Source organism: Apiotrichum porosum (genome assembly GCF_003942205.1).
Source record: "Apiotrichum porosum strain DSM 27194 chromosome Unknown scaffold_6, whole genome shotgun sequence".
Lineage (NCBI taxonomy): Eukaryota > Fungi > Basidiomycota > Tremellomycetes > Trichosporonales > Trichosporonaceae > Apiotrichum > Apiotrichum porosum.
The window spans coordinates 754,884-782,777 of NW_021167113.1; the positions used below are offsets into that span (position 1 = coordinate 754,884).

Here is a 27,894-nt window from a genome sequence, read left to right on the forward strand (position 1 = left end):
AGAAGAGGAGATGGGCGTGCGATGGGAATGGGGTATTTCAAGGCCAAGCACGCTGTCGTCACCACACGCTTGAGTGACGGGCAACGGGGCACGGCCAGCGTGCGCGCGCGCTAATCAACCGGCAAGCTCCGACACGCCGCCGTCCACCGCAACACCGCCGTACGCCGTCCTCCTATTCGCACCCACAGTTTTGACCACTCCAACCGCGTGCTACCAACTAGGGTCGACACCGCGTGCATCCATACATGGCAACACGCCCATGCGGCTGTCTACAGCTACCACACACTCCTAGTCAAAGTCTTCGATGTCGTCGTCCTCGAGCCATCCCAGTTGTTCTTTGCCCTGCTTTCCATCGGCATCTTCGTCCCAAAGACCAGGATGACGCGCATCAGGCACCACTCCCAATCCGTCCTCACCCGCCGCCGTCGCGTCAAAACTCTCGTCCTCTTCGCCTTGTCGCGACACACTGGACAGCTCCTCTCCTAGGAACATGCCTGATGAGTACGCCGAATAGGGTTGCAGGGCCAGTGGCTGTACAGATATGGGCAACAAGGGTTCTGTGTGTGGGGTTGCACGTCAGCTCAACGGAGGATGAACGGTTGTTTCGGTGGACCCACTTCTCGAGAGCGACTGGATCTTGACTGCCATGGGCACTGTTTCCGTCGCAAGAACAAGCTTAGACTCAGTACCTCCCCATGGCGGTCCATCGTCAGCCTCGCCGTCGGCATAGGCTATGCTGGCCGACACGGCCTTTCTGGCGAGGTGGCCAGTCGCCACGTCGAGGAGTGACGTGTTCGCCCTCTCCGTGTGGTATGACTCGAAGAACTGAGGCTTGACCACCTTTTGGTGGTTCCTAGGGGTTAGCTCGCCCTGTGTGTTATAGAACGTACCTCGGCACGGGTGAGGGGAGGCCCATGAGCGTACCCCGCACAGTCAGGTGAAGAGCGTAAGCAATGGCTTGTGGGCTGGATTGCCACTGTATGTGTCAGTTGATGATACGTTCTTCGCACAACTCACGATATCGTCCTCGGTGCGCATCAGGTCGGCGCCACATAGATCGTCCATGATGGAGCTGACCTGCTCAACGTCGGTGCAGAACTGTGGGATGTTGTGGTGGAGCCACAGCGCAAACATGGACGTGTCGACGGGAATTGTGGGGATAAAGGTCTGGTTGGTCAGCTGCGTCCCACACAGCGTACACACCTCCATCTGGACCATGGACTTTCGGCGCTCAAACTCTCCAAGATGGGGTGGAAGTGGGTCATCGAGTGCCAGCTTGCGGATGGCCGCGATAGCCTCCTGATCGTCGTTGTCCGTGGTTGGGTCGTCGAGACCTGGCCGTCAGTTAAACGGCTCACGAACATCGCGCCTTACGTTTGTTGTAGAACACCTTGCCAAGCGCATGGAACAGATTGAGTGACTGCTCACGGCGCGTGACCGCATCCAGGCTGCCTGTAAGCTACACCGTACAAGGGAATGCGGTAACTCACGCGGCGCGAATCTCGTCGCTAACGTCAACCTTCGTTCCCCTGCCACCTCTGCTCCCACGCCCAGTAGCCTTCTCCCTCGACTCGCCCGTCTTGCGCTTCTTGTTCTTGAGCACGCTCCCACTGCACAGCATCTGGAGTGAGTTGATAGCTGAGCGGAGGTCGCCGTTCGCCGACAACGAGATCAGCTGCACGGCACCTGGGGAGGGGCGTTTCGCCGGGTCCGAGATGGCCAGACCGAGGACGCGGTTGAGCGCCTTGGTGAGGAACGTGGGTGCCAGAGACAGGAATCTGGCATGTGAGCTCACCTCCCAATCCTACTGTAACTTACTCAATCTCGGCACACCAGGGTCCATCCTTGACCTCCCTCCCAACGACTTCGAGGATACCCTCATAACCACCGCGCTCACGGTCCATCCAGCTCTCCTCCGCGCGGCCGCCTTGTCCTGACTCGCTATGCACGATGATGAGGGGACAGCTGGATGGCGTATAGTTGTGGCAAAAGCTGAGGAGGGCGTCGTGGAACGCGGTGCGCGTCGCTTGGTGGCCGATGTTGGGCAACGAGGTCATGAGGAGCGCACGGGGGCGATGCATCTGCGTCTGGGACGAGCTCGAGGCACCCAAGCCGAGGTTGAGAGCCGGGTAGGCGTTGCGAGAGAGGAAGGAGGAGAGCTTGGAGATGGCAGATTCGGTTTCTTAATGTCAGCTGAGAATACAGAGAGGGCAACCCACCAAACCCGACGCCCAGATGACGCTCCTCTACGCCTTCTGTCCACTCCACAAGGTCGATACCGAGCTGACTCGCAAGAAGGCGGACCGTGGTTGCTTTGCCGATACCCGCGGGACCCGTCACAAGAAGGATGCGCTTAATGTCAGCAAGACCCAGACCACTTAGCTCACCTTGTACTTTCGCAACCGGTCGCGCACAGCAGTACTCGGGCTGTATCCCTGGCTGTGTACCGCTGCCTCGGGAACGCCGTGGATAGCTTCGTACAGCCATTCGCGGACCTTCGTTATCCTCGCTTTACCTGGCGCCAGTTCGGCCTGTAGTACAAAGGTCAGTACGAGCTGCTCCAGCTTACGTCCACGCAAGATGACCTACCTCGGTCTCAGGTCCAAAAATATCTGTCCACATCGCCGCCTTGTCCATGTCCACGGCTGGCTCTTTGCCCGCGCTAGGTGCTGCCCATGTTAGCCGCACACACCTCTTGGAAATGGAAATGACGTTGCGCACCTGGTCGTCGCCGCTTCTTTGGCATGTCGTCCTCATCGCTGCTGATCACCTCGACGACCTCATTGTCTTCCATTTTCAGCTTTCCTTTACCCTTGTCCCCTGTGCTCTTGGTCGCGGGCCTGCCCTTGGCCGCGGGAGCTGGCACCGACTTGGCTTGGCCCCGTCGCGGAAGTGGAGGCGGCGGCATGCTCTTCGAGGTCGACGCCACCGGGCCGCTGACACTGCGACCAGAAGCGGGCCGCACACTGGGACCAGTTGTCGCATTTGAGGTCGAGCCTGAAGCTGAGGCTGGTGACGATGTGGACACACCGCCGGAAGGGACGCGCGCGAAGTTCAACATTGGTTGGAACTGACGTCAGTTATGACCTCTACAAGAGTGCACTCACTGAGCTGAGGCTGCCCATGCGCTTTGGCGCCGCGTTGGTTCTAGACTTGCCTGACGGCGAGCCCTTTTTGGGTGGCATAGCGTGGTATGAGAATGGGTAGGAGAGAGGGCACAATTGTTGTTGTGTTGATTGTGTGCAGATGCGTTCATGCTGTCCGAGCGCGGAGAATGCGGGGAATGCGGGGTAGACGGGAGCAAATATCGGTGGACACGACCTTGGCCGCCACCAAGTGACGCGTCCATGCTGTTGTGGACATTACAACCACCTTCATCTCCACCTCAACCGCTCCCCACCCCCTTTTACTTTTCAGTCGAGCAAGCGTATACTGGCAGGTGCCGGAAGCCACCATGGCGGGTATCAGAAACCGCTGATTTCTCGGAGCTCTTAGCTGACAGCCTCTTCCTCCAGTCCGCGCTCTTCAACTTCCAGTCGCTCCTCCTCGTCCTCCTCCTCTTGATCTGCACATGCACCTACGTGCGCGGTGCGGCCCCGGGACTCGTAGACAGGAACAGGGAAGGGTGAGTGGATTGCATTGCATGGTGGCATGCCAGAGAGTTTGGATAGCTACAGGAGCTGTCGCATCACATCTCAGCAGCACATCCCTTCGTTAGCAACGCAGGCTGACCCGTGGCCCGTGGCCACCACCCAGATTCACCGGTCTCTTTTACAAGTTTGCAAGGATAGGCGAACGTCTCTCGCCATACGTATCGCTTGCGTGTATCATCATGGGAGTCATGATGCTCACCGGCAACTAAAACGCACCACAACGCACACGACATGTATTCATAGATGACGAGGGACTGGGAACTTGGGGCTATATCGGGCGCGAGCGCAGCCAAAGACTCATGATAAAGAGGCGTAACGTAATAGAAAACGACAGGACACAACACACACGCAAGACACAAGACAAGACAGGCGATATCAACACACACATGGCGAGAACGACGACCTTCCACGGGGATACCAATCTGCCTTCCACTCCTTCCTCAAAAATCATTTGCTGGCCTTGTTGGCCTTGTTGGCCTTGTTTGCCTTGTTACGCGCCTTGCGTGCCTTGCGCTTGAGCGACTTGCTCGAGACGGTCACGGGCGGGGGGATCACGGGCGGGGTCAAGCCGAGCTCGATGTACCAGTGGACTGGCCAATCATCCTCCACCTCGTCTTCTTCCATCTTGGACCAGTCGAGCTTTGGGAGGGTGGGGACAGTGGGGACGAGCTTGACGGGAACGGCCTTGGCCTCTACCTCGGGGACCCTGAGCTCCAGCTCGGCAAGCACGTTGGGAACCACACTCTCGTCACCACCCTTGCCTCCCTCAAGAAAGCCAAGCCACTCGACCGGCGAGATGACCTCAGGCTCGTGCTCGGGCTCGAGCTCCGAGCGCTCCTCGTCGCTTTCGGACGTCTCGTCCACAAGGGACGGCACGCTGCTGGGCGTGGGAGACGACGGGCGAGCGGCCGAGGCGCTGTGCGCCAGAGCTGGAGCCTGAGAGGAAGGGGCGGAAGAGGGAGCCGAAGGGGGGACAGGCATGCCCGCGCCCACGTACCACTCTGCCGGGTAGTCCTCCACGTCGGCGTCATCGTCATTGGCCCAGTTGTGGATGGGCATGACTTCAGTCGAGGAAGGGGCTGGCGACGAGGTCGATGACCCAGTGGTGCAGGACGTGACGGTGAACAGCTCGGAGGTGGGAGGGGATGCGGAGGGCTCGGTTGACGACTTGACGGTGGCCAGTACCGAGGTGGCAAGGTGGGATCCTGAGATGGCACATCGGTGCTGCGGCGCAAGCGAGGCCTCTTCAAACTCTGCAATATTCGCAGCCGGCTTGAGAATGGGCACCGCCATCGAGCTGGTGAAACCACGCTCATATTCGAACTGGCAGGAGCCGATGAAGAGGAAGAAGTGCGCTTCAGGCTTGGAGGCGAGCGGGTAGGGGCGATCCATGGCGACAGGAACCGACTGGTCTGAAGACGAGTTAGAGCTGTCACTGACACCCGGTGTACTCACTGTTCGGCCACGACATCTCGAGACGGTCCTGGTAGTTGAGGACGGTGGACGGCGTGAGCGTGATCGCTGGCACAGTTGGATGGGCGATCATGGTGGCATCCTTGAGACCCTAATCGTGGATCAGCTTCAATTCCATTCTGATGGTTACTTACGTCGACCGGGGTAAGGGGGTGGACCGAGTCGTCGCCGTGCCGCAGAGTTGGGTACCAGAGGTTCTCGCGAGACGCAGTCTGGGGGAACTGAAGTATCAGTGACGGTTCTGCTCGGTTGTCGGATCACTCACCTGGATGCGTGGGGTTACAATGGCCGTGTCCTCGCTTGTGTCATCAGAGGTGTTGGAGGTTTCAACCTCGGCCTCAGCCTGGTGGCATCAGTTTATGATCAGCGAAACTCCAAGACTCACCTCGGCCTCGGCAGCAACGTCCTCGGCAATAGTGGCCAGGAGGACCAGGTTACCCTCGTGGGGGTCCGCGCAGACAGAGGCGAGGAGACGGAGGTTGTCGTCATTGGATGCCTTGACAAGAGTCGCAGCGAGGACCATGTCGGCCTGTCGCTGCCGTCCATGCCACAGTCGGCTACTACGACATCGGTTGGAACGATGGCGACCTTGGCGAGCATCTGGGAAACGTCCTTGTCCTCAGTGGGGGCATCGACTGTGACAACATCCGTGGTGGGCTCGACCGCAGTTGTGTGGCACTGGCCATTAGTGGAATGCCCGAATGATGAGACTCACAGGAAGACAGGCCGTGGAGTCGATGGGTGGGTTGACCTCGTTAATGGTAGGGCTCGACTCGCTGATGGACTCGCGGCGGAGGGCGGTAAACCCCATGGTGATGACGGAAGACTCCTGAGCGACCGTGAGAACATCAACACCTTCATCAGTGATGAGAGGCTGGAACGTGGTGACGTCCTCCTCGAGTTCGGCGATGATGGGCCCGGAGACTGTGGTCGCAAGGTCCTCGCTGTCGATGGTGATGGCGCTCAACTGGCCTGCCATAAGGGTCGTGGGCTCGGACGTGTCCTCAGCCTCGGTATCTTGGATGATGGGTGCGGAATTGGAAGGGTCGGCAGTGGTCTCCGCAGCCTCAGAGGTCTCAACAGCGACGACCTCGACCACCTCAGGTTCATTGGTGACGGGCTCGCTGCAGGTAGCGGAGCTGTCACTCGTGCTGACCGAGGACTCGGAAGTGATGACAGAAGTGCTGTCCTCGTCTTCAGTATTGACAACGACGGGTTGTGGGGCGAGAGTGGCGGACTGGTTGTTGACGGCGCGAGGCGTGTACGTGCCCCAGCACACATCATCGCGGGAACCCAAGTCGACCGCGCGCTGGTGGTGATCAGTATGGCCACTGTGGAAAGCAATGGTGAACCGACACGTCTAGCGTGCGGGCGAAGGTGGGGGTGAGAGGGTGATGGGGAGGAGAGGGGGGGAGGCACGAGGGACTCACGCCATCAGGCAGCTTGACATGGGTGGGGAGGACCTCGACGGGCGTCTTCATAGTGGCCTTGTGCACCTTGCGCATAACGTGGGCCATGGCATGGGAGACGGCCTCGCGGAGGCTCTTGATGTGGTGAACCAGGACCGTGACGAGGAGACCAAACATGGTTGCCAAGGGGATGTATACGCCGTCTTCAAGGTGTCGAGAGGAAACAGGGAGACTGGGGACGAGGCACATAGAGTACCGGAGGAAGAGATACAAACAAGGGGAGGGTATCGCTGCAAGAGGAGTACCGCTGAGCGATGATGAGAGGAGGGGGTATGGTTGAGAGATGAGAGCAGAAACCGAGATGGTGAGGGGAAGAGAAAGGAAAGCAATCGCGAACCCACTGTTTATATCCCTTCGCCATCACTCCGCCTGATCAAACATCTCTGGTGCTGTTGTATGCCAATCACTTCTTCCAAGATGGCGAGGAAAAGATGTAAAATACGCACAGGCCACAAGTGCCACCTATGCACACCCTGGGGTAGGCCTTTGGGTCTGAAGCCCTTGCTCGAATCCTGTAGATGTGGTAGCGGTGGCGAAACCGTCTGCCACACGAAAGCACCTCCCTCTCGTCATCCGCCTCCTGCCGAATTCACTGATGAGAACCACAAACGCACTGGGCGTCTTGTCCAAGACGTACACACACCAGATGCTAGCCACCGTGAACAGGTGTGACTGGAGTCATGGTGTAGGTCTCTGGAATGTGACCCGAGCTACATGCCAGCGTGGCAAACACCCAACCGCATGCCTCTCACCGTCCGCCTCGTCCGTCACCTCTGATGGAAAAGTGCATTGGGCGCCTCTCCGCCTGTTGACGCGCAACCACCCGGAAGAAAACATGTCAGCCATCATCAACGAGCATGACCTGAAGTGTACGTCTCGAGTCGAGTCGACTCGACAAGCGACTGCAGCGTATGAGGGCATCAACACGCCTACAGCTTGACGATTATGGGTGGCACCGTTGAGACTCTCCATCTCGAGATCACCGTGGCCGATATCGTGATGAAATAACAACCCTGTGGTGGTTCTGTCTCGCGGCGTGGACTCCTATCAGAGTCGTATTCGAGCTCTGTCAGTGTTGTTAGTTCCTGGTAGGGATGGTGTGTCGAGCAAGTCAGAATGTCAGTGCCTCCTACACCCAAGGACCAGATTCCCGTCGCCCACCCAATGCTATGCTGATACATGCTAGATTTGCTCTACTTTGCCTCGTCGCCGGTCGTCTTCTCCTTGAGGGTGTCCTCGAGGCCCTGGAGAGTACGAACGAGGCTGCCACCGCCAGCCTGGGAGAGGATGCCGACGAGCTGGCGGCTGGGAGTCTCGAGCAAGCCCAAGAGCTGGGCGCGGAGGCCGTCGAGGTCGGGCAACTGGGTGAACTCCTTGACCTGGGCTGCGTTCAGAACGCGGCTGCCCTCCATGACGCCGGCAACGAGCGAGAGGGCCGGCTGGGTCTTGGCCTTCTTGGGGTCGTCCGACTGCTGCTTCTTGACGGTGCGTGCAAGTACGGCAAGGACCTTGCCGACGTACAGGGGCGACAGGGAGGGGCAGGTGATGAGAGCGGTCTGACCGTTAAGGTGGGTCTCGAGGGCCGCACCGCCGGGCTGGGCGCGGACGACAGGCGCAAGCAGACCCGTACGCGCAATGGTGAGGGTGGCCGGCTCGGGGCTGGGTGCGTCGTCGGCGAGGGTGGCGGGGCGCGGGACGGGGATGGAGGCAATGGCATTGCGGAGAGCATTGCTGTCTGCGACGCTGAGGTTTGCGTGCTGGAAGAGGAGAACGAGCTGGGACCGACGGAGGAGGTGGTTGTAGTAGTCGAAGAGGAACGCCTTGCGCTCGGGGAAGACACGGCCTGGGCGGGCTGCCGAAGGGACGGCGGTGGTGGCCGATGACGAGGCCACAGTGTCTGCGGCGACGGTGGCATACCGCCTCAGCGCGGGAAGCGACGGCCTGGGCGCCATGGTGTGAGGATAAGGTGAGTAAAGGTGGTTGTGTTCACCAGATCGAAAAGTCAAGAGGACATGGACCTCTGCATCGGAGGGATCGCTGTGGATTAGGGGCTCTCATGCTGACGTGGGAAATACCCATACACGGGATCAATTGTATCACTGTCACCAGCGGTTACGCGTTCGCGCGCGATGACTTCAATGTCTCCAGCACCGTCCGTCATCCTGCATACATACACCCCCACACACACAGCGACCACCATGGACATCGACCAGCCAGCAGGTTCCTCCTCCGCCGCCAACCCCCTCCCCTTCCTCGAGAAGCAGGAGGCCGCCGCACCCGCAGCTCTCCAGTCAAGCTGGACCAAGATCCGCACCGCCTACGAGAAGAAGTGCGTCATGACCGTACACACAGACACCACCAGCTGCTGACACTTGTTCCAGGCTCTGGCACAACCTCACCGTCGCACTCATTGAGTTTGTTCAGCTCCCGGGATCTGGACCATACCAGATCGAGCTCTTTGACCAGTGAGTTGGCAGCCCCCGTTCTCTCTCTGACGCAATCCAGGTTCATCACCACCGTCGAGAGCAAGATCAACGCTCTCAAGCTCGTCGAGATTGCCCGCCGTGTTGGACGCGAGTATTCTGAACCCGACCGCACCCTGCGCTTCCTCGAGTCTGTCCACTCTCGCCTTACGTCCCCTTACGCCGTCGAGGCTACCGCCGACACTCCCGGCTCTCCCATCCCTCCCCGCCCGTACCCCGAGGCGTATGCCCTGTCGCTGAGTTCGATCGCGTACGCATACCTTCTCCTCGGTGACCTGCCTGGCTGCAAGAAGCGTCTGGACGAGTGTGAGAAGCTCCTCGGCGACCAGGACACGGTGGAGCAGGTCGTGTATGCGGGCTACTATGGCGTTGCTGGCGACTACTACAAGGTCAAGGCCGACTATGCGCCCTACTACAAGAACGCGCTGCTGTACCTCGCCTGTGTGGATGTTGACCGCGAGCTGTCTGCCGATGACAAGAAGGCGCGCGCACACGACCTGTGTGTTGCTGCCCTCCTCGGCGAGAGCATCTACAACTTTGGCGAGCTGTTGCAACACCCCATCCTGGCCACCTTGACGGGCACCGAGTACGAGTGGATCAAGGACCTGATCTCGGCGTTCAACTCTGGGGCGATTGGCAAGTTTGATGCCCTCGCCTCGCACTTCTCCTCCGAGCCCATCCTCGCCGAGTCGATGGCGTTCTTGAGGCAGAAGATTTGTCTCATGGCCTTGATTCAGGCGGCCTTTTCGCGTCCCCGCGACGGCGCCACGCGTCTCATGACGTTTGAGCAGATTGCCGAGGCGACGCGTCTGCCCGTCAACGAGGTCGAGCACCTGATCATGAAGGCCCTCTCCTTGCAGCTCATCCGCGGTACCCTCGACCAGGTCTCGTCCACCGTCGACATTACTTGGGTCCAGCCGCGTGTCCTCGAGGGCGCCCAGCTCGACACCCTCGCCGAGCAGTTTGGCCACTGGACCGACGCCGTGGGCGAGACCGCCAACGGCGTCCAGGGACTGGAGAACGGTGTCGCCGTCAACGGTATCGTCTCGGCCTTGGCTTAAAGCCAGTGTTGAGCTAGATAGGGTACATGTCGGTTTAGCAGTAACAGTATCGCAGGTAGATGTACGCATGAGAGCCTGAACAGAGACTTGTGCATGAACAGAGACGTGTGCATCTCAGTGATAGGTATACAGTATACTCTCGCTTGAAAACTAAACTACTAAACACCGTCCCTCCCTCTCTCTCTCGTCTCTCCCACTCTCTACCATCCACGACCACGGCCACGGCCACGTCCGCGGAAGGGGCGGCCACGACCACGTCCACGTCCACGACCGCGGTTGGTCATGTTCATGCCTGGCACATTGGTGCGCTTCTCACGGACCGTGATGAGGCGGCCACGGAACGACGACTCGTTGAGCACCAGCGCGTTCTGGACGACGGAGGGGTCGGCAAACTCGACATAGGCATAGCTATAGGCCACGGGTCAGTTGACGCAGCAAAGAGATGGAAGAGGGCATGCACTCACCCCTTGGGGTGTCCAGAGAACTTGTCACACAGGATGGTGACACGGTTGATGGTGCCACAAGCCTGGAAGTGGGCCTGGATCTCCTCTGGGGTCGCTCCGTAGTCGACCTGAGCCGAGTCAGCAACAGTTCAAGATGTAGCTCGTCTCCAGGATGTTGCCAACGACGCCGGATGTGACGGTTAGCAATGGTGCGACTCACGTTGCCGATGTAAACGCTTCGTGCGTCGACGGCGGCAGGTGCCTCGTCATCGTCCATGTTGGCATCGGCTGTCTCCCCCTCACCGCCGGCGGAGTCTGGTGCGTCCTTCTCGAGCTGCGAGGTGTCAGTTCTGGATGTGGAACGAGACAGGGAAGGAGGAAGCAGCGGCAGGCAGTGCAATGGCAGAGATAGCAGCCAGGTTTCTCAGCCCAGTATCCTTGCTCGCTGTTCCTCTCCCCATGTGTTGCCTGTTGGACCAGACAGAGTTGCAGAGTTGACCACCTACCGCGTGCTTCTCGGCCTCCATCTCGGCGAGCTGCGCCTGCATGCGCTTGAGCTCCTGGAGAACCTGTTAGCTTGGAGCAGCAAGGGAAATAGGCAAAGGGAGACGTACCTCGTCGACGTTAACGTCGGTGTCGTCTAGGCGCGGGGATGGGGGTTGCTCTGCCATGGTGGTGGTCGAGGGTGGTGTATCGAGATGGGTGGTTGAATAACGTTGTTGTAATTAAGCTGGAGGATTATTGTTGATGACGGAGGGGTGGACGGCGCCACACTCACGGGATTATACGGGGAATTACGGCCGGGTGGTCGCTCCGCCCAGCCAGCCAGCAGACGGCCCCCACCGCCCGGATTCCTCCGCGGCCAACCAGCCAGAGCCAGCCAGCCAGCAGCCGCCCGCCCAGCCAGCACACCCACCGCCCGCCCAGCAGACACCGCGCAGAACGACGACGGCTCGTGGACACAAGTCATCTCCCCATCTCACCGCTCCTCCAACCCCCTCCCCCACCTTCTTGTGCGTGCTCGCGACCAGCACCTCCCCTCCCCCCTCCCCCCCCCGACCCGCTGCTCACACACACCCAGCACAATGTCCGCCGTTCGCAGCGCGTCGTCCAAGGTCGACTGGACCAAGATTTACTCGCTTGGCCTTAACAAGGGTTCGTTTTGAATCTTGTCCGGGTGTCAATGTGTCTCGCCGTCTTTGTTGTTCCGTCTCTTGCAACTCGGACGACATGACATGCCTTGGCTTGGGACCCTTGCACCCCGCCTGGGGACGCATGACAGTTATGCGCACCCTCGACGCACTACTGACAACCCCCCGCAGAGACCGTTACCGAGCTCCAGGCCTTCCGTGCGCGCAACACTGCCGCGTCGAACAAGAACGCCGCCGTCAAGGCCTCGATCCCCGAGCTTGACCTTGCTTCGTACAAGTCGGTCCTCAAGGACCAGCGTGCCGTCGAGCTCGCCGAGAAGGTGCTTGCTGGCTTCAAGCCCGTGACCTACGACGTTTCCAAGTGGAACGGCGTTGTCGACGCCTTTGAGGGCAAGGCCGTCTCGGCCGCCAAGGAGACCCTCACCAAGGTCTCGGCCGAGGAGGAGGGCCTCAAGGCCACCCTCGCCAACATCCAGAACGCCCGCGCCTTCGAGGACCTCACCGTCGCCGAGGTCGGCGCCGCCCGCCCCGAGATCACCAAGGCCGTCGAGACCATGATCAAGAAGGGCAAGTGGACCGTCCCCGGCTACCGCGAGACCTTGTGAGTTTGCTTTCTTTCTCTTTCTGATACTCTTGCACGAATGTTGTATGCTGACACTGGTGTGAAGCGGCGAGCAGTCGCTGTTGTAAGGATCCGGCGTCACAGCGTCACAGAACGATCCACCAACAGAGGCAAAAACGTAGAATTAAGTGAGATGCATCACCCAATCTCGCCTGCAGTGTGCTCTCCAAAGCGGCCTAAAAAAACGCCTATCGCGCACACCATCGCCGGCTCCAGGCGGCATGCGTCGTCAAGATGTTGAGGTGATGTCGTACCACTGCTTGAGGGTGAGGTATCGACGGGCGTGGGGTTGGGTCAGTCGGGTGTCGGCCACAACCCGAAAAACTCAGTTGCTGCTCCGAGATTCCACACGGTTGCGGACGCCACCTACAAGGCTTGCGCATGACGGCAGTGCCAGAGTTTGCGCAAGTGCACAAGCCATGTAGTGGTCTGCAAACGCACGAAGTGACTGACGTGACGTACTGACTGGGGTCTGTTTGAGTGGGCCCATAGACCGCTGTCGTGTGCCACTACTCACTTCCATCCTCAACTGACCGCTGATGTCGCTCGGACCGCCCGCAGGTATGCAGACCCGCACACAACATGTTCATTCTGGTACGCCGAATGGATACATGTTCTGCCCGGCACGAGCTGGTGCGCGCTCAACCAGAACTGGTGAATCCACTCAGTCTCTTCCTTTTCTATTCCCATCCTTTGGCAGAGATCCACCGCCGCACCAAGTCCCTCCAACGCCGCTTCCGCCCCCCCTTCCCCCTTGTTGCCCCGCGTTGTCGGCGGCCAGGCCGACTACGGTAACACGACCTCAAAGCTGCGCATGCTGTGGTCCAGTTGACCTCATATATACGTATGCCACTTCAAGTTCTGTCTCGCGTTCTCTTTCTCTCACTCGACATCCTTCGTTTTCTTGCAAGATTGGCCACCTCCCCCGTCCCCACCTTCTCTACTACGTTCCCCGTCCCCGACTCCTCTCCTCCATCTCCTTTCCCCGCTGCCGTCACTCTCTCGTCGGCTGCTACTCCGCTTTTCGTCACCCGCGGTCCATTCGTCCCTCCCATTTCCTCCAACGCATCCAGTGTTGCCCAGCCCATTGACAAGTTGGCTTACCCTACCGCCGTCGTGACATTGTCGGGTACTTCTTCGTCGGGTGCTTCCTCGTTGGCCACGAGCCACGTCCACTCGTCCGCGTGCGGCACCTCGTGTACCCACCTCGGAGCTTGGGCCGGCCCCCAGCGTGCCAAGAAGACGACGAGCCGGGTGTCGGTGGTTGCCTTTCAACAGCTGGACCAAGGACAAGTCCGGCGACATCGCCATGAACGGTAGTCGTTCTAAGGGAGTCACCGCTGACTACGAGGTGGACGCCCAGGTGGATGTCTGCATCTCCCAGTGCGCTCCTGTGAGCCGCGTTTGTTTGGAGTAACGTCGGATTGGTGCCACTCTGTTGTGTAGCTACGCAGATAGATTTAGGTCCGACCGCTCGGGAGAACTCATCGGAGTACGGTCGCCACATTGAGTTTGAAGCGTCTAGTTCGGTATCGACGGCGGCAGGTGCGCTTTAAACAGAGGGCAATGGGGGCAGCTATCGTGCAGTACAACGAGTGGCGAGGTGCTATGCTGTCTCGGTGCTGGATGTCAGCGGTGCTTCTGTAAGCTGCACCAAGTCCCATACTCATGCCTTGGCCATTAAGCGGGGGAAGTTCTTTGCACCAGATCGCAGTGGGTGGGTTCAACCCAGTACTTGCCCATGGCCACGCAGGGATCTTGTAACCACCTCTCGCTCCCCAGCCATATCACATCAGGCATCGGTCAGGCCCCACCCGCACCCCAACAACAGCCTCGGAATCACCCAATATGTCAGCAACAGAGGGGGGCAGATCTTCTTGATCGGCACCCGGTCTGGTGGAACCTTTTCGTCACTACCACCATAAAATCCGTGATGCGCGGTGCAAACCACGCTTTGCCGCAGCAACTCCCCCCTAAAGCAGGTGACACTGCAGTAGTACATAGAGCTACGTGTCGCGCGGTTATAACAAGCTGGGTAACAACAACGACGAGGTGGCCTGGCGTTCACTCGGCCGCCTGGCCTTCTCCTCCTCGTGGGTCTCTTCTCTTCTCTCCAACGCCTAAAAAGGAAAGCTTACAAGGAAAGACATCTTCCTGCGCTCTCTCTGACGAGAGTGGGATTCGAACCCACGTCCGAAGACTGCGGAGAGCAACAACGACATTGATAACCTGAACACAGCGCCTTAGACCACTCGGCCATCTCGCCCACGAGACATGAAAAAATACAAGAAAATACAAGAAAATCAGGAATTTCTGTCTTTCAAAAGAGGATGCCGGTGGCATGCCCCTCCTTGGAGCTATTTACATGCACGTTTGGAGAAGTCTGAGCCACGGGAGACAAGGGAATCGTGGAGGAAGCAGACACAACCCCACCCTCGTCACCATCCCACAGTGCCACATGGTGTTGTGGCAGCAGAAGTATTAGTCGTAATATCCCTGCCGAGCGGTCAGACCGTCAGTAGATCGGTCATACCCAGGTTATACCTATCTAATCAAGAGTTCTAGTCACTGCTCTCCATGCATATCTGTTTATTCAGTCACCCATGCGATTGTTTATTAGCCACCAGCTATCCAGTCTGCCGATCAAAGAGACGGAGATGAGGGAGTCTAGACCGCGGACCCCAAACGGCAGCGGCCAGACGCCGAGCCGTCGTCCAGGCGTCCATCCAGACGAGGCCGCCGAGATTTGCACCAATCCAGCTTGTCGCAACCTCAATGAGCACCTGGCCGCTCACTCGACATGTGATTAATATGAATAAACATAAAATATGCGTACTCCCAAAACTTCCGCCTGCAATCTTGGCTATCACCACCCGGTGCTCATAAACCACGACTGTCGCATCATGTATACCACGTCCGACAACTTAGAACACACGCTCTACAGCCTACAACATGTCATACACTGGCATTGACTCATCCGTCGCCATCCAATTAGCCACCCACACCATGCCCGCTCGTGTCCATGAGTTGGCAAAGGACAAGTTACGCAGCCAGATTCGCCAATAGCTTGGCGGGCAAAAGAACTCTCCCGCATTGCCCGTCTTGGCCACACTGGCGGGCTTGGCCATGACCCTGTCGTACTCTGCAAAGGCCGCCGCATAGTCTCCATGACACTTGACGAGCTCGCCGGACAGGACGTACGCGCCCATCAAGGCGAGGCCCGAGCCGAACCCGCCCAACGTGTTGGCGTATCCCGCGTCGCCGACCAGCGCCACACGTCCCCGGGTGTACGTGTCCATCTTGGTGCGTACCAGCTCGTCCATGTAAAAGTCCGTGGTGCCGACGGCTGCGAGAGCTTGTGGGATGCGCCAGCCGCTGCCCTTGAAGTGGCTATCGAGAAACTCGTGTTGTGCCACTGCAGACCTGCGGTCGTACTTGCTGCCCTCCTTGCCCGCAAAAATGAACAGGCTTGGAGCCTTTTGTCCGCCCAAGCACGCAAATCGGTACGGCTCGCTGTAGGCGTATGCGACCGCGCGGCCGTCGGCGAGCTTGATCTCGAGATTCTCCAAGGGAACGGGGGCCGACGCGATGGCGTAGTAGAATCCAGTCTTGACGAGATAGTCGTCCTCGGGCCCATATGCTAGACGCCGCACAGCAGAGTGTACGCCGTCGGCGCCGATCACGAGGTCGAACCGCTCCGGCGGCCTGTGGGCAAACTCCACATCGACCCCGCCTCCGTCATCGTGTAACGCAGTGATCTCGTCGCCAAAGACGTACGCGGCGTCCTTGGCGCTGTGGCGATACAGGATGTCCGCGAGGTCGCCGCGCAGGATCTCGACGTTGCCACCGAGAAACTCGCCGGGCAAAATCGCCTGTACCTCCTCTTTGGCATTGATGATCCGCCAGTCGGTCCTGGATGTCTGCGCGGCCCAAATGTCGTCGTACACGCCCATGGCGTGCAGCAGGCGCATGTGGGTGTCGCCCTTGAAGTCGACGGCCTGGCCACCGGGGCGGATGGAGGGAGACTTCTCAACGACAGTGACGGAAAAGCCGTTGCGGCCAAGCCAACGGGCTAGGGCTGGGCCAGCAATGCTCGCGCCAGAGATGAGGACCTTGGGGAGTGGCTGGGTGGTGCTGTTGGTGGTAGAGCTGTTGTCCGTCATGGCTAGTGGATGGCAGAACGCCAAGGGGTGGTCAGTCCGGTCAGTGGGTTTAAATGACAGGCAACGCGCGTTTGACCTTGCTGCAACTCACATGATCATCCCAATACACCGCATGCCCACACGCACAGCGGTGTCCGCAAGCTTCTCGCGTCTCACATGTCTCGGCTGCCGACAGCAACCGAACGTGCATGTGGTTCTCGGTGTGTCAAACAAAATGCTTACGTAATGGTTTTTGGCCATTCCCGCGCCGCCGGCGGCTCTGCACGCGATCGCCCACAGGCTCATGACGTCGACGTTGTTCAAAGATCTCTTTCGTCGTTGTCGACTCTTCTCTGTTCCTCACACCGCCTGGTGCAATGCCTACCGAGCTCCTCGCCCTCCCACCCTCATACACCCTGGTAGGGCTTTACCGCCTGTTGACCGACCCGTCCATTCGCGAGCCGGTCCTCGCCAAGGTCAAGCATGCCGCCGTCCGCGGCGCGGTCGTCGGCGCGGCGTACGCGACCCTCGGGTGGGGGTTCATGAGCTGGATCGTGAAGCGATGGATCGTCAAAGGTCGCGTCGGCGAGCGCGTTACGCTTGGACACGGCTCGGTATCCATGAACATCGACTTGGTGCTCTGTAAGCTGGAGGGCCCGGGGGAGTCCAGTTCATGCTCTCGCTGACGACGTCACTTCCACAGACACCCACCTGCTCCTCCTTATCCCCCAGGTCGGCCAGATCATGAAGTTCTTCATGAGGAAGAACCTCCGCATTGCGCGTGCTCGCGCTTACGCTTTGACTGTTGCGTCGCGCAAGAAGCCGCAAGAGTTCTGGGGCCTCGTGAGTGTTGGGCACCACTTCCCAAGGAAAACTATGCCAACACTGATTCCCAGGGCTACATTGAGGAGTGGCAGCAGCCACCAGTCATGACTCCCGAGCAGCGTGCCGCTGGAGGCCGCTCACACGAGGAGAAGTGGCTCCGCTGGTTCCTCTGGTGGCCATCGCAGATGCTGCTGCGCCAGTGTAAGTGCTCGCAAGTTTGTGACTGGACCTTCAAGACCTAACTGTCCCAGTCATTCTTCTCCCTCTGAGACCCGAGCTTCCCCTGCTTCTTCCCATCGTGATTGCGGCTGTCAGGAGCGTCGGTACTGCCCAGTACCTGCACAAGCCCTACTTTGCTCAGAAGCGCATGACAAAGCAACAGATCTGGCTTTGGATCGAAGAGCGCAAGTGGGCCTACCGTTGTGAGTTTCCCCGTTCTCGTCGTAGGCTGGAAACTCACTCCAGCGTTCGGTTTCACCTCGGCCCTCCTTGAGAGGCTTCCCATCATTGGCCTCTTGTTCAGCATTTCGAACAACATTGGCGCCGCCATGTGGTGAGTTGTGGTCCATCGATCAGCTTGCTTATGCCAAGGGCCCACGACCTTGAGAAGCGCCAGCACCTCTTCGCCCACGGCATCCTCCAGCCCCTGCCTCCTGCCCGTGTCGGAATCTTTGGCTCGGGAACCCCCAGAGACATTACCACCGAGGTGGTCGTGGCCGAGAAGCAGATCGAGGCCAGGTGGTCCACCCGTCCCGTCTTCCATCCCCAGGTCATTGAACGCCCCGACTCGGAGTATCCCGATGTCGCCCCTCCCAGCTACGAGGCGAGCGCTGCTGGTGTGGCCGCCGCAGCCGCTGCTGCCGGCTCCTCAACCGGAAAGAGCTCCGCTATCAAGGTCCCCCCTCCCCTTCCTGCCCGCACGAGCGCGGCGACTACGTCGACCGCCGTCCCGCCTCCCCTTCCACCCCGCCACGATGTCAAGTTGGACGCGGAAACCAGCATGCCCGGCGCCCTCTAACGAGCTCACCTCATTCATATGCACACAATACACGTCAGCCACAGCCTGCCCCAATTTTAACACCTGACAACAACACCTGACAACGTTTTGAGCTATGGCACACGTCTAACTTGCATCGCTGGCTACCCACAACGATGCTACAACGCCGTTTGGGCACTGGCGGTTCAGCTTTATCCAAGGGGGTTGCTCAAGTGCCACTCGCTGTTCTGCCACAGTGTGAGCGCTGAGGCCGACTCGATGCTTGATTCTGGAGAGAGTAAGAACCCAGCGACCCACGCCTGCGCTTGCACGTCTTGCACATACCTAGCCTTGTCTTGCCGTCTACTTGGCCGGGACATAGCCAGGGGGAGGCGGCATGGGCCTGCGCTTGGACGAGTCGCTGCCGGCGCCAGAACCAGAGCCAGAGCCAGAGTTGTTCTTCTGCCCCTTGTCGCCCGTCTTGTTCTTCTTGTCCTTGTTCTTCTTGTAGATGTAAGAACCGAGGGCGATCATTGTTTGCTTGTGAACTGTGGGTACGACTGTACGGGGATCCTGAAAGGTGTTGTGGTGGTGGTGGTGATGACTGGGGTGGTGACAGTGGTGCTGACTGATGAGGGAAGGGTGTCTTGGTGATATCCGCCTTTATCATGGTATCGATAAGCTGCGCCGCTCTCCACCTCGGTTCCTGTCCGACTGCCACTTTGCTGCCACGCAGACGAGTCCAGCTCACCACCGCCGCCGCACACTGCTATCCATCGTCTGCCCCAGGACGTGCACACGTTGACCAGCAGCGCGAGTACGAGGCGCGCAGGCCACCTCGGTCGTCTCCGTCGTGGCCGGCTGCCCTCGCATCTCCCGTCGCCCGACGTCGGACCGACCGTACCCCCATCGAGGCTCTACTGATCAAGCAAGGCCCACGAGTGTGGCCGTAAATAGACCCACCCGCACCCTTTGATTTTTCGTAACATGATCGGAAACGCATCTCAGCTTTCCCACTCCCATGTCATTGCACCAAGCTCTTGGAGGCGGGCAGAGTGCGGATCGCCTCCTGCGGACTGCGGGCGCGGGAGCGAGCCAGCGCACGAGCACAGGTGCATCACGTCGCCCACTCTGTCTGGAGATCTGAATGTGGGCCATACTTCACCAGTGCCGGTGACTCACGGTGCCGCGCTGGGAAGCGAGATGGAAGCGCAGGGCGATTTCGCCGGTGGATAATCGCCGATGGGTCGGCTTGCTCGTCACCAGCTGCCCTGCAGACCGACAGGCTAATGGCGCAGCAGGCGGCGGTGTGGGGACGTCCATTCCGAGATCCACAGCCCACATGGCCACATGTGCGATATTCCACCTCTGCTAGCAGAACGCCAAAACGGAACCCAATGGCGTTAGGTTGCTTTGCGGCATGAGGTGTGCCTTGGTGTGGCATGTTACGTGGCAAGAATCCGTTGCTATTTGCTGAACAAACGTCGTCGTCACCCTTGCGTTCTTTCTTCATGCAGTGAGGCAAGCGTGCTTACTAGTACGCGCAACTGCCGTTCCTTGGTACCGCACATTCCACGTTCTGAGCTGGCCAACAAGCAACCGGTGTGGGTCATCCACCAGCCAAAACTGATCTCGGATTCTTTTTTTAAAACACCAGTGGTTGCAGCGTGTGGTATGCGAGCCACCCTCAGCTCCAAATCGTGGGTTGGTTCGCTGGTTGTTATGTTGTTGGTTGACCCGAACCGTTTCTGTCTTCTGCTTTTTGTGCGAGCCACAAACAGCCGAACACAGCACGGAATAACTGCACCCCCGCCAAAACCCTTTGATCGCGACTGACGTCGGTGGCGAGGCATTGTCCAGGCTGTCCGGGCTGTCTGGGTGATGCCTCGGCCCGAAAGACAGACGGCCGCGGTTCATTGGGCGTTCCCGCGACCACATACAAGGATGGAAGAACAAAAAAGGTTCGGTTTGGAGTGGATCCCGACTCAATATCTCGGATCTTTTGCCTTGACCAGCTGGCTCCGATTCTCGTAGTGCCACTTCTGTGGGGGGTTGTTTTTTTTGGTTGCAAGGCGCTCGCACGACTACCACTGTGGTGGTTCCCATGCTGCCATTCCCAACAGTTCCGGGAAGAGCATGGGATTGGGAGGCACTCTTCCTGGGAACACGCACGCACATCATATGCTTTATGGAGCACCATTTGCAAAGTCGTTGGAGAAGCGGAAGTGAGGGACGACGCCGATACGTCATAGGAACGTTGCCCCCAGATCGAGGTGCCGACGCGAGGAACACCCCCCGAGGTTTGTCCTTGCTGCCTCTTGTGTTGGCCCCGCCATGGGCTCGGCGTTGGCGGACTCGTTCTGGGCCAGTGAGGGTGAGGGGCAGCCAGAACAAAGCAAAGGCGTAAGGGGAGGAGATCCTGGCGAGTCACCCGAGCCGATGGACCGGACAGGTCTCCAGATACGCGCGCGGGATAGAGTGATTGCTCATTGCTTGGCCGCATGTACTTACGCTCCGCACCTGTTGCAAGTCAGGCTCTGTCTATTGCCCATTCACCCCTTCGTCGTCTGTCGACTGTCGACCACCTGTCTCGTCAGCCACAGTACTCGGACCACCGCTCAGTCCTCGTGACCCCCACCATCACCATCAAGCGAGTCGGTCAATAACACGTTCCGAAACACGCAGAGGCGGGCTCCAAGAAGACTCCCAACAACGGCAGCTCGCTCCACACCAAAGTGTATCTCTCTCTCCACACGTCCGCTCCTCCGGGCACTATCTCAGCTATATACGAGTAGGGCGTGTGTCTCATGGCATAACCCAGCATCTCAAACATCAGCACACTGCTTCATCCCTTCCACTCCTCCCCTCGCCACCATCATCAGCAACTCTCATTGACAGCTGGATCACAAAGCGTACTGCCAGGAAGGACATTGGTCGTCTGCCAAGACCCTGCCCGAGCACACCCTCGTCCGCCGATCACTCATTGTTACGTTATCGTCCACTCCACAAACTCTGCTATCCATCGTCCCCTGTCGATCCCCCCGTGCTTTGCACTGCACACATACATTACGCTCCGCCTGGCATTGCTGTTCACCTTCTTCCCCACCACTCCACCATGGCGTTCACGACCCGCTCCCTCTCGACCCCGTCCAACATGACCACGTCGGCCGAGTTCACGGCCCACTTCAGAGGCTACCTGCGCGTGATCAACATGCGCATCTGGTCCAACCTCTCGGCCTACGTCGCGAGCCGGATATCTCTCAACGGGCGCAAGATGTCGCAGGACGCCTTTTCGTCCCTGATAGCCCCCGGCGCAGTGTTCAGCGCCGACATGGTCGTGGCCGACGTGTCGAAGCGCACGCTCGCGGCACGCATGGACATTGAGTTTCCCGTCACCTTGGCCACGAGCGACACGGCCATGGAGAACAGCGACCCGGTCCACGAGCAAGACTGCAAGATTGACTCGCTGGGCGGGAAACGCGAGATCCGGCGGATAAAGGAGCATGTGTTTTACCACTTTAACGAGGCGTGGCGGATCGACCAGGTCTGGAGCGTGTTCACGTACGGCGAGAGCTGGACACGCGAGCCGGCGGCCGCGGCGCTCGACCCGACAGTGCTCAGCTTTACGGGCGGCCCGCCGTCGCCTGCGGCCGTCGCGGCCAAGAGCCGCTTGCGCCATGGCCCCGGCAGGCCAAACGTCAACAACGTCAACAACGTTAACAACATTAACAGCGTCAACGCCAATGGCCATGCCCATGGCCATGCCCACGGTACCTCCCACATGTTCGATTTTACAGAGCACGGAACGCAGCGGGCCGTGGTGGACCACGGTTGGACCTCGTTGGTGAAGGAGAGGGAGATCCGACGCGCGGCGGACGAGTGCGTCGCGGCTGTGAGCGCCCTCGACCTCGGCGGGGTAGGGGCACTGGAGGACGGCGACGGCGACGCAACCCCACGAGAACGTCTGCTCACAAGAGCGATGTGACGTGTGCCGGCTTGTCCTTGTCCTTGTCCTCGTCCTCGTCATCGTCGGGCCGACTGTACATTGTCCCAGCCCGCCACATCACACCGCACAAAGTCCTCACACATCGCCTCCTCGCGCGTCGCGCACTGCTGTACCACCACCACCATCACCACCACGTCCACCATTCCAGCATACAGACCATACATTGATATGCGCTTTCAGACTGCGTCCCATCTTAGCTGCATGTAAATGTCAATATTGCATAGAGAACAACACGTGGTGGCGGAGCGCTAAAGGTGAACTATAGAGGGGGCGCGAAAGGGGAGGAGACGTCTAAAACGTGAGATAAATGGAGTGATGAGAGCGAGAGAGACGTCGAACAAAAATAAGATGCGGCGGCGGCGCGCGTTGAGCACGCCGATGAGGGCGATGGGGGTCGTTGCAATAGCAGTCTGTTGGGGGTTCGTGGGCCGGTGTGGTGTGTGGCCAGATAATGGAGACGTGGTGGCCGTGGCAGTTGGCGCACCTCGTGTCGTGTTCGTTGGGGGTTCTACCGGAAATTGAGCTTGATGAGGAACAGCAGAATGTTCATGGACACATGGACGCTCGCCCACCCGCAGGCCGGGACCAGCTCGGGATACTCGCGCATCTCGTCCAGTCCCACCTGGCTGACGTCCACGCCGAATCCGGCGCGCATGAGCTGGCGCGCGACAAACGACGAGATCAGTTCAGAGCCCTGGATGAGAGAGTCTTGTCAGCTTGAGAAGGCCTCAGCTGGCGACAACATACCCAGACGGCGCAAGAGGCGACGAATGTGAGTCCGAATGTGTACGGGTCTTCTTCGGTGGGTTGAAACTTGAAGAAGGGGTAGATTTCTGTGGGCACGCGTCAGACGAGGTCGAGAAAGGACGGCGTTTGCGGCTACGTACGAGAATTGGAACCAAAATGGAGGATGCTGAGCCAGCCTGGATGTTAGCTCGAATCAAAAGGACGCAGCTTACCTAGGAACCCGACCATGGTGGTGTTTTGTGCCAGGCTACGACAGTAAAAGCTGACAGCGACGTTATCGAGGTGATCATTCTGATATTCGTCAGTTAACGAGGCGGGCCGTGCAACTCACAAAGGGCTGCGAATACCCAACAACGATCTGAAGCATCTTGTACCACGGCTTGGTCATTTGCAAGGGGAAGAAGCACACGACTGCAATGGATGACAGCAGCTGGACGGTGGCGAACTGGCTTGGGGACCGGAGCCGGGCGAACAGGTTGCGATAGAAGACGTGGTAGACGAGCTGGAAGAAGAGCTTGTACAGGAACAACAATGCGCGAGAGCGGACTTTGGACGTGATGATAAAGTACGAGATCTGGGCAAGGAGTTGCACCGCTGAGAGACAGTCAGCTGAGTCCAGTACCTCGGAAGCTCACTGATAACCCATGACCAGACCCAAGTACCGGCGTCCAGACTGGTGTGCGGGAGAGTGGAGAGGAAGAGGGACGCGTACGCCTGGCCGGCAATGACCGAGAACGAGGCGATGGCGAGACAGGCCATGAACCACAGGAAGCGGAGCCACGACGACGGCATACGGCGGAACGCCTGCCCAAAGAACGTGTCCTGCACGACGGGCTGGATGTGGCGGTATATGTGTCTCTTGTCGCGTTTCAGTTTCGAAAAGCAGGCTATGGCGGGTATGTGCATCGCTGCAAACGACAGGACGACCCAGAAGGCTAGCATCTGTTAGCGGGGCACAGCCGACCGGAGACTGGGCTCACTCTTTCGTTCCCAGTCAAAGCTGTCGCTGTCTGGCTTGGTCTTGTATCGCTGGTGCAGGCCAAACATGTCCAGATGGTGTGCGGTCAGCCCGAACGCGAGGGTCAGGCCCCAGATGAGCGAGTAGGTCGTCTTGCCGCCGAGCAGCGATGGCCACCAGTCTGGGATATGGGTTAGATTCGACCACTCAGTGCCACACCCACTGAGGCGATAGAGACTGAACAGGTTGGTGATGAAGAACAGCGCGACGGCGAGGTACATTCCAAAGTACCTGCACGCAATGTCAGCTGGTCACGAGCATTGTAGCACACTTCAGCTTACCAGAACAAGAAGAAGTAAAAGTTGGCGTCCAGCGGCAACACTTCGTCGTCGTCCCCTCCCATCCCGCCTCCGCCGCCTCCCTCGTCTGGCGTCTTTGGCCGTTTCGGCCACGAAGGGATATCAGGCAGTGGCGAGTCCTTGTACGGGTCGTTGACGGGGAAGGGCATCGCGACCCACACCCAGACGGCAAGGCAGGGCAGGACGGTGAGCACCAAATGGCGTTTCCAGAAACTCGAGAGCCACCCGTCGACGCGGCGCCGTGACGGCTTTCGGGGGGGTCAGCACATTGTCATTGTCGAGCACATGCGCTCCTCTGCACACTCACGCGGAAGAACAGCTGCCACCACGTCTCGTCGTCGACGTTCTCCGCCTCGCTGACCCGCCGCGCATGCCCGTGCCGCCACTCGCGGCCTCCAGCGCCGGCGCCGCCCCCGCCCCCGCCTCCGCCGCCTAGTGGGCTCGCTGGCGCCGTCAGGCCGCCATTGCCAAACCGCGTGGCTGGGGAGGTGGTGCGTGATGAGCGGCGAGGACGGCCGAGGCCGCCCAACCCCGCCGGAGAGCCGAGGGGCGCGCGCGGGCGGGGTTTACGCGCTGCGGCAGAGGCGGCGCGGTCGCGGTCTGCTGGAAGGGGAGGAGAGGATGCGGAGAAGGGAAGGTGAGAAGGAAGGCCAGGCGGTTGTGAGGAGCCGGGGTCATCAGCGGGACGCGTTGACGGGTGGACGAGCGCGTGGACATGGCACAGTGCGGGGTGATGACGGTGGGGACCAGGTCGCGGGTCACGGTGACGACGAGGACAAGAGGAGGCCATGTGGTCGTGGAGAGGCGCAGCATGACGAGGTTCAGAGGTGAAGAGGTGAAGAGGACGCACATCAGCTCATGGCTCCAGCTCGTACACAGCACAGCAGCACGACAAAAACATACCCCAGAGCTTATCTTGTGCACGTTCCGAGCCCGTCGATAGCGGGGTGAACATTGCGCGACGCCGGCAGTGAGAGAGGCGCTACTGCGTGCAAGGCAGTGAGTGCGGCGCGGCGAGAGGGCGATATGCTGTAGGTGAGGGTGAGAGATGTAGAAGATACAGAGACGAAGCGAGATGGCACGCTTCCTTGACAGTGCTCTGCTGGCGCCATGGAGACGCCTCCTGGCAGTTGGCGTGACCGTCGTGCCTGGCTGTATGCTGTGGACCTGGGGTCAACAACAAAATAGTGTCCGTGTCTCGGCGCGCTCGGCGGGCTCTTTTGGGTTCAATGATCGAGCGAGATATGGCGACGCGAGTGACTTTTGTCGCACCCATCGATCCATCGCGGCATGCACGGAAAGAAACGAGTCCAGTACATTCATAAAAAAAACCACCTATCTTGCAACTAAACACACCACTGGGTCGTATTAAACACTCGCACCTACAAAGCCTCCAGGCATCACATGTCGTCGTCCATCTCCTCTCCCGCGAGCGCTCACTTGTTCAGCGGCGGCGCTCTGCTCGTGGCCCTCTGCTCTTGCGACCTACGCGATCAAACACCCCGACAGGCGTTGTCGCGCGCGCCACTCTGCAAAGAGCGGCTCGTGTTCATGCTGCGTATGGGACCTGCCTTGACCTCAGCCCGCCTAGAACCGGGGACCGTACGGGGGGTACCACGAGCGACCGTCGTAGGACGAGTATCCTTGTCCTTGCTGAGAGCGCGAGTTAGCAAACTTGCACACTGCCCTCGTCGCTCGAGCCATTGCTACTCACCATCATCGGGTCATATCCCATACCACCGCCGGGCCCCATCTGCGGCATGTACCCAGGCATGCCGCCTTGCATGCCGCCTTGCATGCCGTACGCGCCGGGCACTGCTCCAGGCATACCACCATACGCGCCCGGCACGCCGCCAGCCATGCCGTAGCCGGGCACCTGGCCCGGCATACCGTATGCGCCGGGCATGCCGCCAGCGCCTGCGCCGGGGTAGTATCCGGGCTGCCCGGCGCCATACGGCATACCACCGGGCACGCCGCCCGCGCCAGCGTACCCCGGAGGAGGCGGGTATCCGCCCGCACCGCCTGCGCCGTTGTAGTACCCCCCAGCCTCGTTGGCGCGGTACGCGCGCTCGCGCTCGCGGTTCGCGCGCCGGCGGTAGTCGCCGTCCGTGTCGGACAGGTCGCTGTCCTCGCCGCCGAACGCGCGGGCAAACGTCCCGCTCAGGCCGCCGCGCGAGCCCGTGTGCGACGAGTGGCCCAGGTCGTAGTGTAGGTCGAAGAGGTGCTTGGCGGTCGCCGACGCCCATTCGCACGACTCCTCGCGGTCCGCGTCGGCAGGGTGGAGCCTGTCAAACAGGGCGTACACTGCAGAGGTGAGCATTGGCCTTGCGGGGAGGACTACCTACCCTCGGCGACGGCGAGCGCGACGAGACGCTGCCTGTTCTGGTCATTGGCAAAGCTGTGGTAGATGCTCCAGTGGTCGCGGTCCCAGATCCTGCCGCCGTCAGTGACTCTCCACCCACTGCGGAGGCCCCACTCACAAGTACGCCTGGTACGCTGCTGCGCCGCCAAAGTGCTTCGAGTTGCGGTGGTACTCGTTGTTATAGTAGATGCGGCGGTGGGCCTTGCGCGCCTCGCGCTCTTTGAGGTGGCGTTCCTTGTAGTAGACGCCCATGTTGCCAAACTGGCGCGCTGTGAGCAAGCGAGCGAAGCACGGGTGATGGTGATGGGCCAACACCTTCTTCCACTTACCACTCGGTCCAGGATACCCTGGTTGAACGCGTGCGACGAGTGTGTGCCCGCGCCGGCGCTGTAGGCCTCGCGCGCCTGGGTACATGTGTCAGCATCACATCACGCGTGAACTGCCGATTGGCATGTCAATCGCGCATCACAGCGAGCCACATGACGTCGTCGTCGGCGTCGTCGCGGCCCCTTGCCATCCCATCCCATCTCATCCCATCCCACCACGGCCACGGCCACGGCACACTCACCAGGTCATACGGAGTCATGGTGGGCTGCGGTACATACCCCAGGTTTGGCAAGGTATACTCGTACCCGAGGTTGGCCGGCAACCACGCCCCGCCAGCGTTGACGCCCGGCACGCCGGTACGCGGGTCGACAGCGACGCCGCCTTGAGGTCCGCCGGGGTAGTATCCGCCTTGCATGCCTTGCATGCCCGGCTGCATCTGCATGCCTTGCATCCCCTGCATGCCCACGGCGCCGGGGTAGCCTTGGTATCCGGCCTGGGGCGGGTAGGCTCCGCCGCCGGGATACTGCTGCTGCTGGGGGTATCCGCCGCCGGGGTAGTAGGCCATGGTGGTGGTTTGTGCTGAGTGTGGGTGTGGGTGGGTGCGTCGAGGGACGCGGTGGCCCGGTGAAAGAGCGGTGGGTGGTGGATGGGTGGTTGGATGGATGGAGTTGGATGGGGTGGATGGGTGTCAAAGGGAATGGTTTGGGTGGCGGAATGAGAGTAAATGAGCGGTGTGTAATATGAGCACTCTAGCGAGCAGGACAAGAGAGCACACCCAATGCACCCAAATGCACAGATGGGAGGGTGGGGTCTGTGCGTCGCAGTGCGCGCGTGCGG

General features: G+C 59.8%; 13 protein-coding genes and 1 non-coding gene across 14 annotated transcripts; 5 read left to right on the top strand and 9 right to left on the bottom strand.

The window, feature by feature from the left end:
- Positions 1-288: 288 nt before the first annotated feature.
- On the bottom strand, positions 289-3,185 carry RAD17 (Cell cycle checkpoint protein rad17; the record flags this gene model as incomplete). The annotated part of the gene is made up of 13 exons (XM_028623395.1): positions 289-557; positions 618-853; positions 891-976; positions 1,018-1,167; positions 1,204-1,334; positions 1,375-1,448; positions 1,491-1,778; positions 1,819-2,182; positions 2,220-2,352; positions 2,415-2,531; positions 2,590-2,669; positions 2,722-3,070; positions 3,108-3,185. The coding sequence occupies 13 exons, from the start codon at positions 3,183-3,185 to the stop codon at positions 289-291; spliced, it is 2,355 nt and encodes a 784-aa protein (XP_028476328.1).
- A 269-nt stretch (positions 3,186-3,454) lies between these two features.
- EHS24_008069 (uncharacterized protein) lies at positions 3,455-3,862 on the top strand (the record flags this gene model as incomplete). Its single annotated transcript, XM_028623396.1, has 3 exons — positions 3,455-3,461; positions 3,496-3,625; positions 3,757-3,862. 3 exons carry the CDS (start codon positions 3,455-3,457, stop codon positions 3,860-3,862), a joined length of 243 nt encoding a protein of 80 aa, XP_028476329.1.
- Positions 3,863-4,100: 238 nt separating this feature from the next.
- Positions 4,101-6,712, bottom strand: EHS24_008070 (uncharacterized protein; the record flags this gene model as incomplete). The annotated part of the gene is made up of 8 exons (XM_028623397.1): positions 4,101-5,065; positions 5,109-5,217; positions 5,261-5,347; positions 5,392-5,469; positions 5,512-5,655; positions 5,706-5,804; positions 5,842-6,435; positions 6,557-6,712. The coding sequence occupies 8 exons, from the start codon at positions 6,710-6,712 to the stop codon at positions 4,101-4,103; spliced, it is 2,232 nt and encodes a 743-aa protein (XP_028476330.1).
- A 1,076-nt stretch (positions 6,713-7,788) lies between these two features.
- On the bottom strand, positions 7,789-8,547 carry EHS24_008071 (uncharacterized protein; the record flags this gene model as incomplete). Its single annotated transcript, XM_028623398.1, has 1 exon — positions 7,789-8,547. One exon carries the CDS (start codon positions 8,545-8,547, stop codon positions 7,789-7,791), a length of 759 nt encoding a protein of 252 aa, XP_028476331.1.
- Positions 8,548-8,793: 246 nt separating this feature from the next.
- RPN9 (26S proteasome regulatory subunit) lies at positions 8,794-10,139 on the top strand (the record flags this gene model as incomplete). Its single annotated transcript, XM_028623399.1, has 3 exons — positions 8,794-8,924; positions 8,977-9,060; positions 9,101-10,139. The coding sequence occupies 3 exons, from the start codon at positions 8,794-8,796 to the stop codon at positions 10,137-10,139; spliced, it is 1,254 nt and encodes a 417-aa protein (XP_028476332.1).
- Positions 10,140-10,339: 200 nt separating this feature from the next.
- SGN1 (cytoplasmic RNA-binding protein) lies at positions 10,340-11,253 on the bottom strand (the record flags this gene model as incomplete). The annotated part of the gene is made up of 5 exons (XM_028623400.1): positions 10,340-10,547; positions 10,604-10,710; positions 10,803-10,916; positions 11,089-11,142; positions 11,197-11,253. 5 exons carry the CDS (start codon positions 11,251-11,253, stop codon positions 10,340-10,342), a joined length of 540 nt encoding a protein of 179 aa, XP_028476333.1.
- Positions 11,254-11,667: 414 nt separating this feature from the next.
- ATP7 (ATP synthase d subunit) lies at positions 11,668-12,423 on the top strand (the record flags this gene model as incomplete). Its single annotated transcript, XM_028623401.1, has 3 exons — positions 11,668-11,737; positions 11,905-12,334; positions 12,402-12,423. The coding sequence occupies 3 exons, from the start codon at positions 11,668-11,670 to the stop codon at positions 12,421-12,423; spliced, it is 522 nt and encodes a 173-aa protein (XP_028476334.1).
- A 2,098-nt stretch (positions 12,424-14,521) lies between these two features.
- EHS24_008075 lies at positions 14,522-14,621 on the bottom strand. The gene has a single exon. It is a non-coding gene; the product is annotated as a tRNA-Leu (tRNA).
- A 679-nt stretch (positions 14,622-15,300) lies between these two features.
- On the bottom strand, positions 15,301-16,518 carry EHS24_008076 (uncharacterized protein; the record flags this gene model as incomplete). The annotated part of the gene is made up of 1 exon (XM_028623402.1): positions 15,301-16,518. One exon carries the CDS (start codon positions 16,516-16,518, stop codon positions 15,301-15,303), a length of 1,218 nt encoding a protein of 405 aa, XP_028476335.1.
- A 356-nt stretch (positions 16,519-16,874) lies between these two features.
- On the top strand, positions 16,875-18,340 carry EHS24_008077 (uncharacterized protein; the record flags this gene model as incomplete). The annotated part of the gene is made up of 6 exons (XM_028623403.1): positions 16,875-17,139; positions 17,201-17,340; positions 17,394-17,523; positions 17,574-17,744; positions 17,788-17,875; positions 17,914-18,340. The coding sequence occupies 6 exons, from the start codon at positions 16,875-16,877 to the stop codon at positions 18,338-18,340; spliced, it is 1,221 nt and encodes a 406-aa protein (XP_028476336.1).
- A 321-nt stretch (positions 18,341-18,661) lies between these two features.
- Positions 18,662-18,832, bottom strand: EHS24_008078 (uncharacterized protein; the record flags this gene model as incomplete). The annotated part of the gene is made up of 1 exon (XM_028623404.1): positions 18,662-18,832. The coding sequence occupies one exon, from the start codon at positions 18,830-18,832 to the stop codon at positions 18,662-18,664; it is 171 nt and encodes a 56-aa protein (XP_028476337.1).
- A 2,581-nt stretch (positions 18,833-21,413) lies between these two features.
- Positions 21,414-22,283, top strand: EHS24_008079 (uncharacterized protein; the record flags this gene model as incomplete). The annotated part of the gene is made up of 1 exon (XM_028623405.1): positions 21,414-22,283. One exon carries the CDS (start codon positions 21,414-21,416, stop codon positions 22,281-22,283), a length of 870 nt encoding a protein of 289 aa, XP_028476338.1.
- Positions 22,284-22,812: 529 nt separating this feature from the next.
- Positions 22,813-25,181, bottom strand: EHS24_008080 (uncharacterized protein; the record flags this gene model as incomplete). The annotated part of the gene is made up of 11 exons (XM_028623406.1): positions 22,813-22,998; positions 23,052-23,137; positions 23,192-23,227; positions 23,264-23,342; positions 23,383-23,645; positions 23,687-23,986; positions 24,032-24,190; positions 24,233-24,300; positions 24,351-24,616; positions 24,676-24,848; positions 24,899-25,181. 11 exons carry the CDS (start codon positions 25,179-25,181, stop codon positions 22,813-22,815), a joined length of 1,899 nt encoding a protein of 632 aa, XP_028476339.1.
- Positions 25,182-25,955: 774 nt separating this feature from the next.
- EHS24_008081 (uncharacterized protein) lies at positions 25,956-27,622 on the bottom strand (the record flags this gene model as incomplete). The annotated part of the gene is made up of 6 exons (XM_028623407.1): positions 25,956-26,021; positions 26,083-26,672; positions 26,714-26,802; positions 26,849-26,991; positions 27,060-27,134; positions 27,299-27,622. 6 exons carry the CDS (start codon positions 27,620-27,622, stop codon positions 25,956-25,958), a joined length of 1,287 nt encoding a protein of 428 aa, XP_028476340.1.
- Positions 27,623-27,894: the final 272 nt, after the last annotated feature.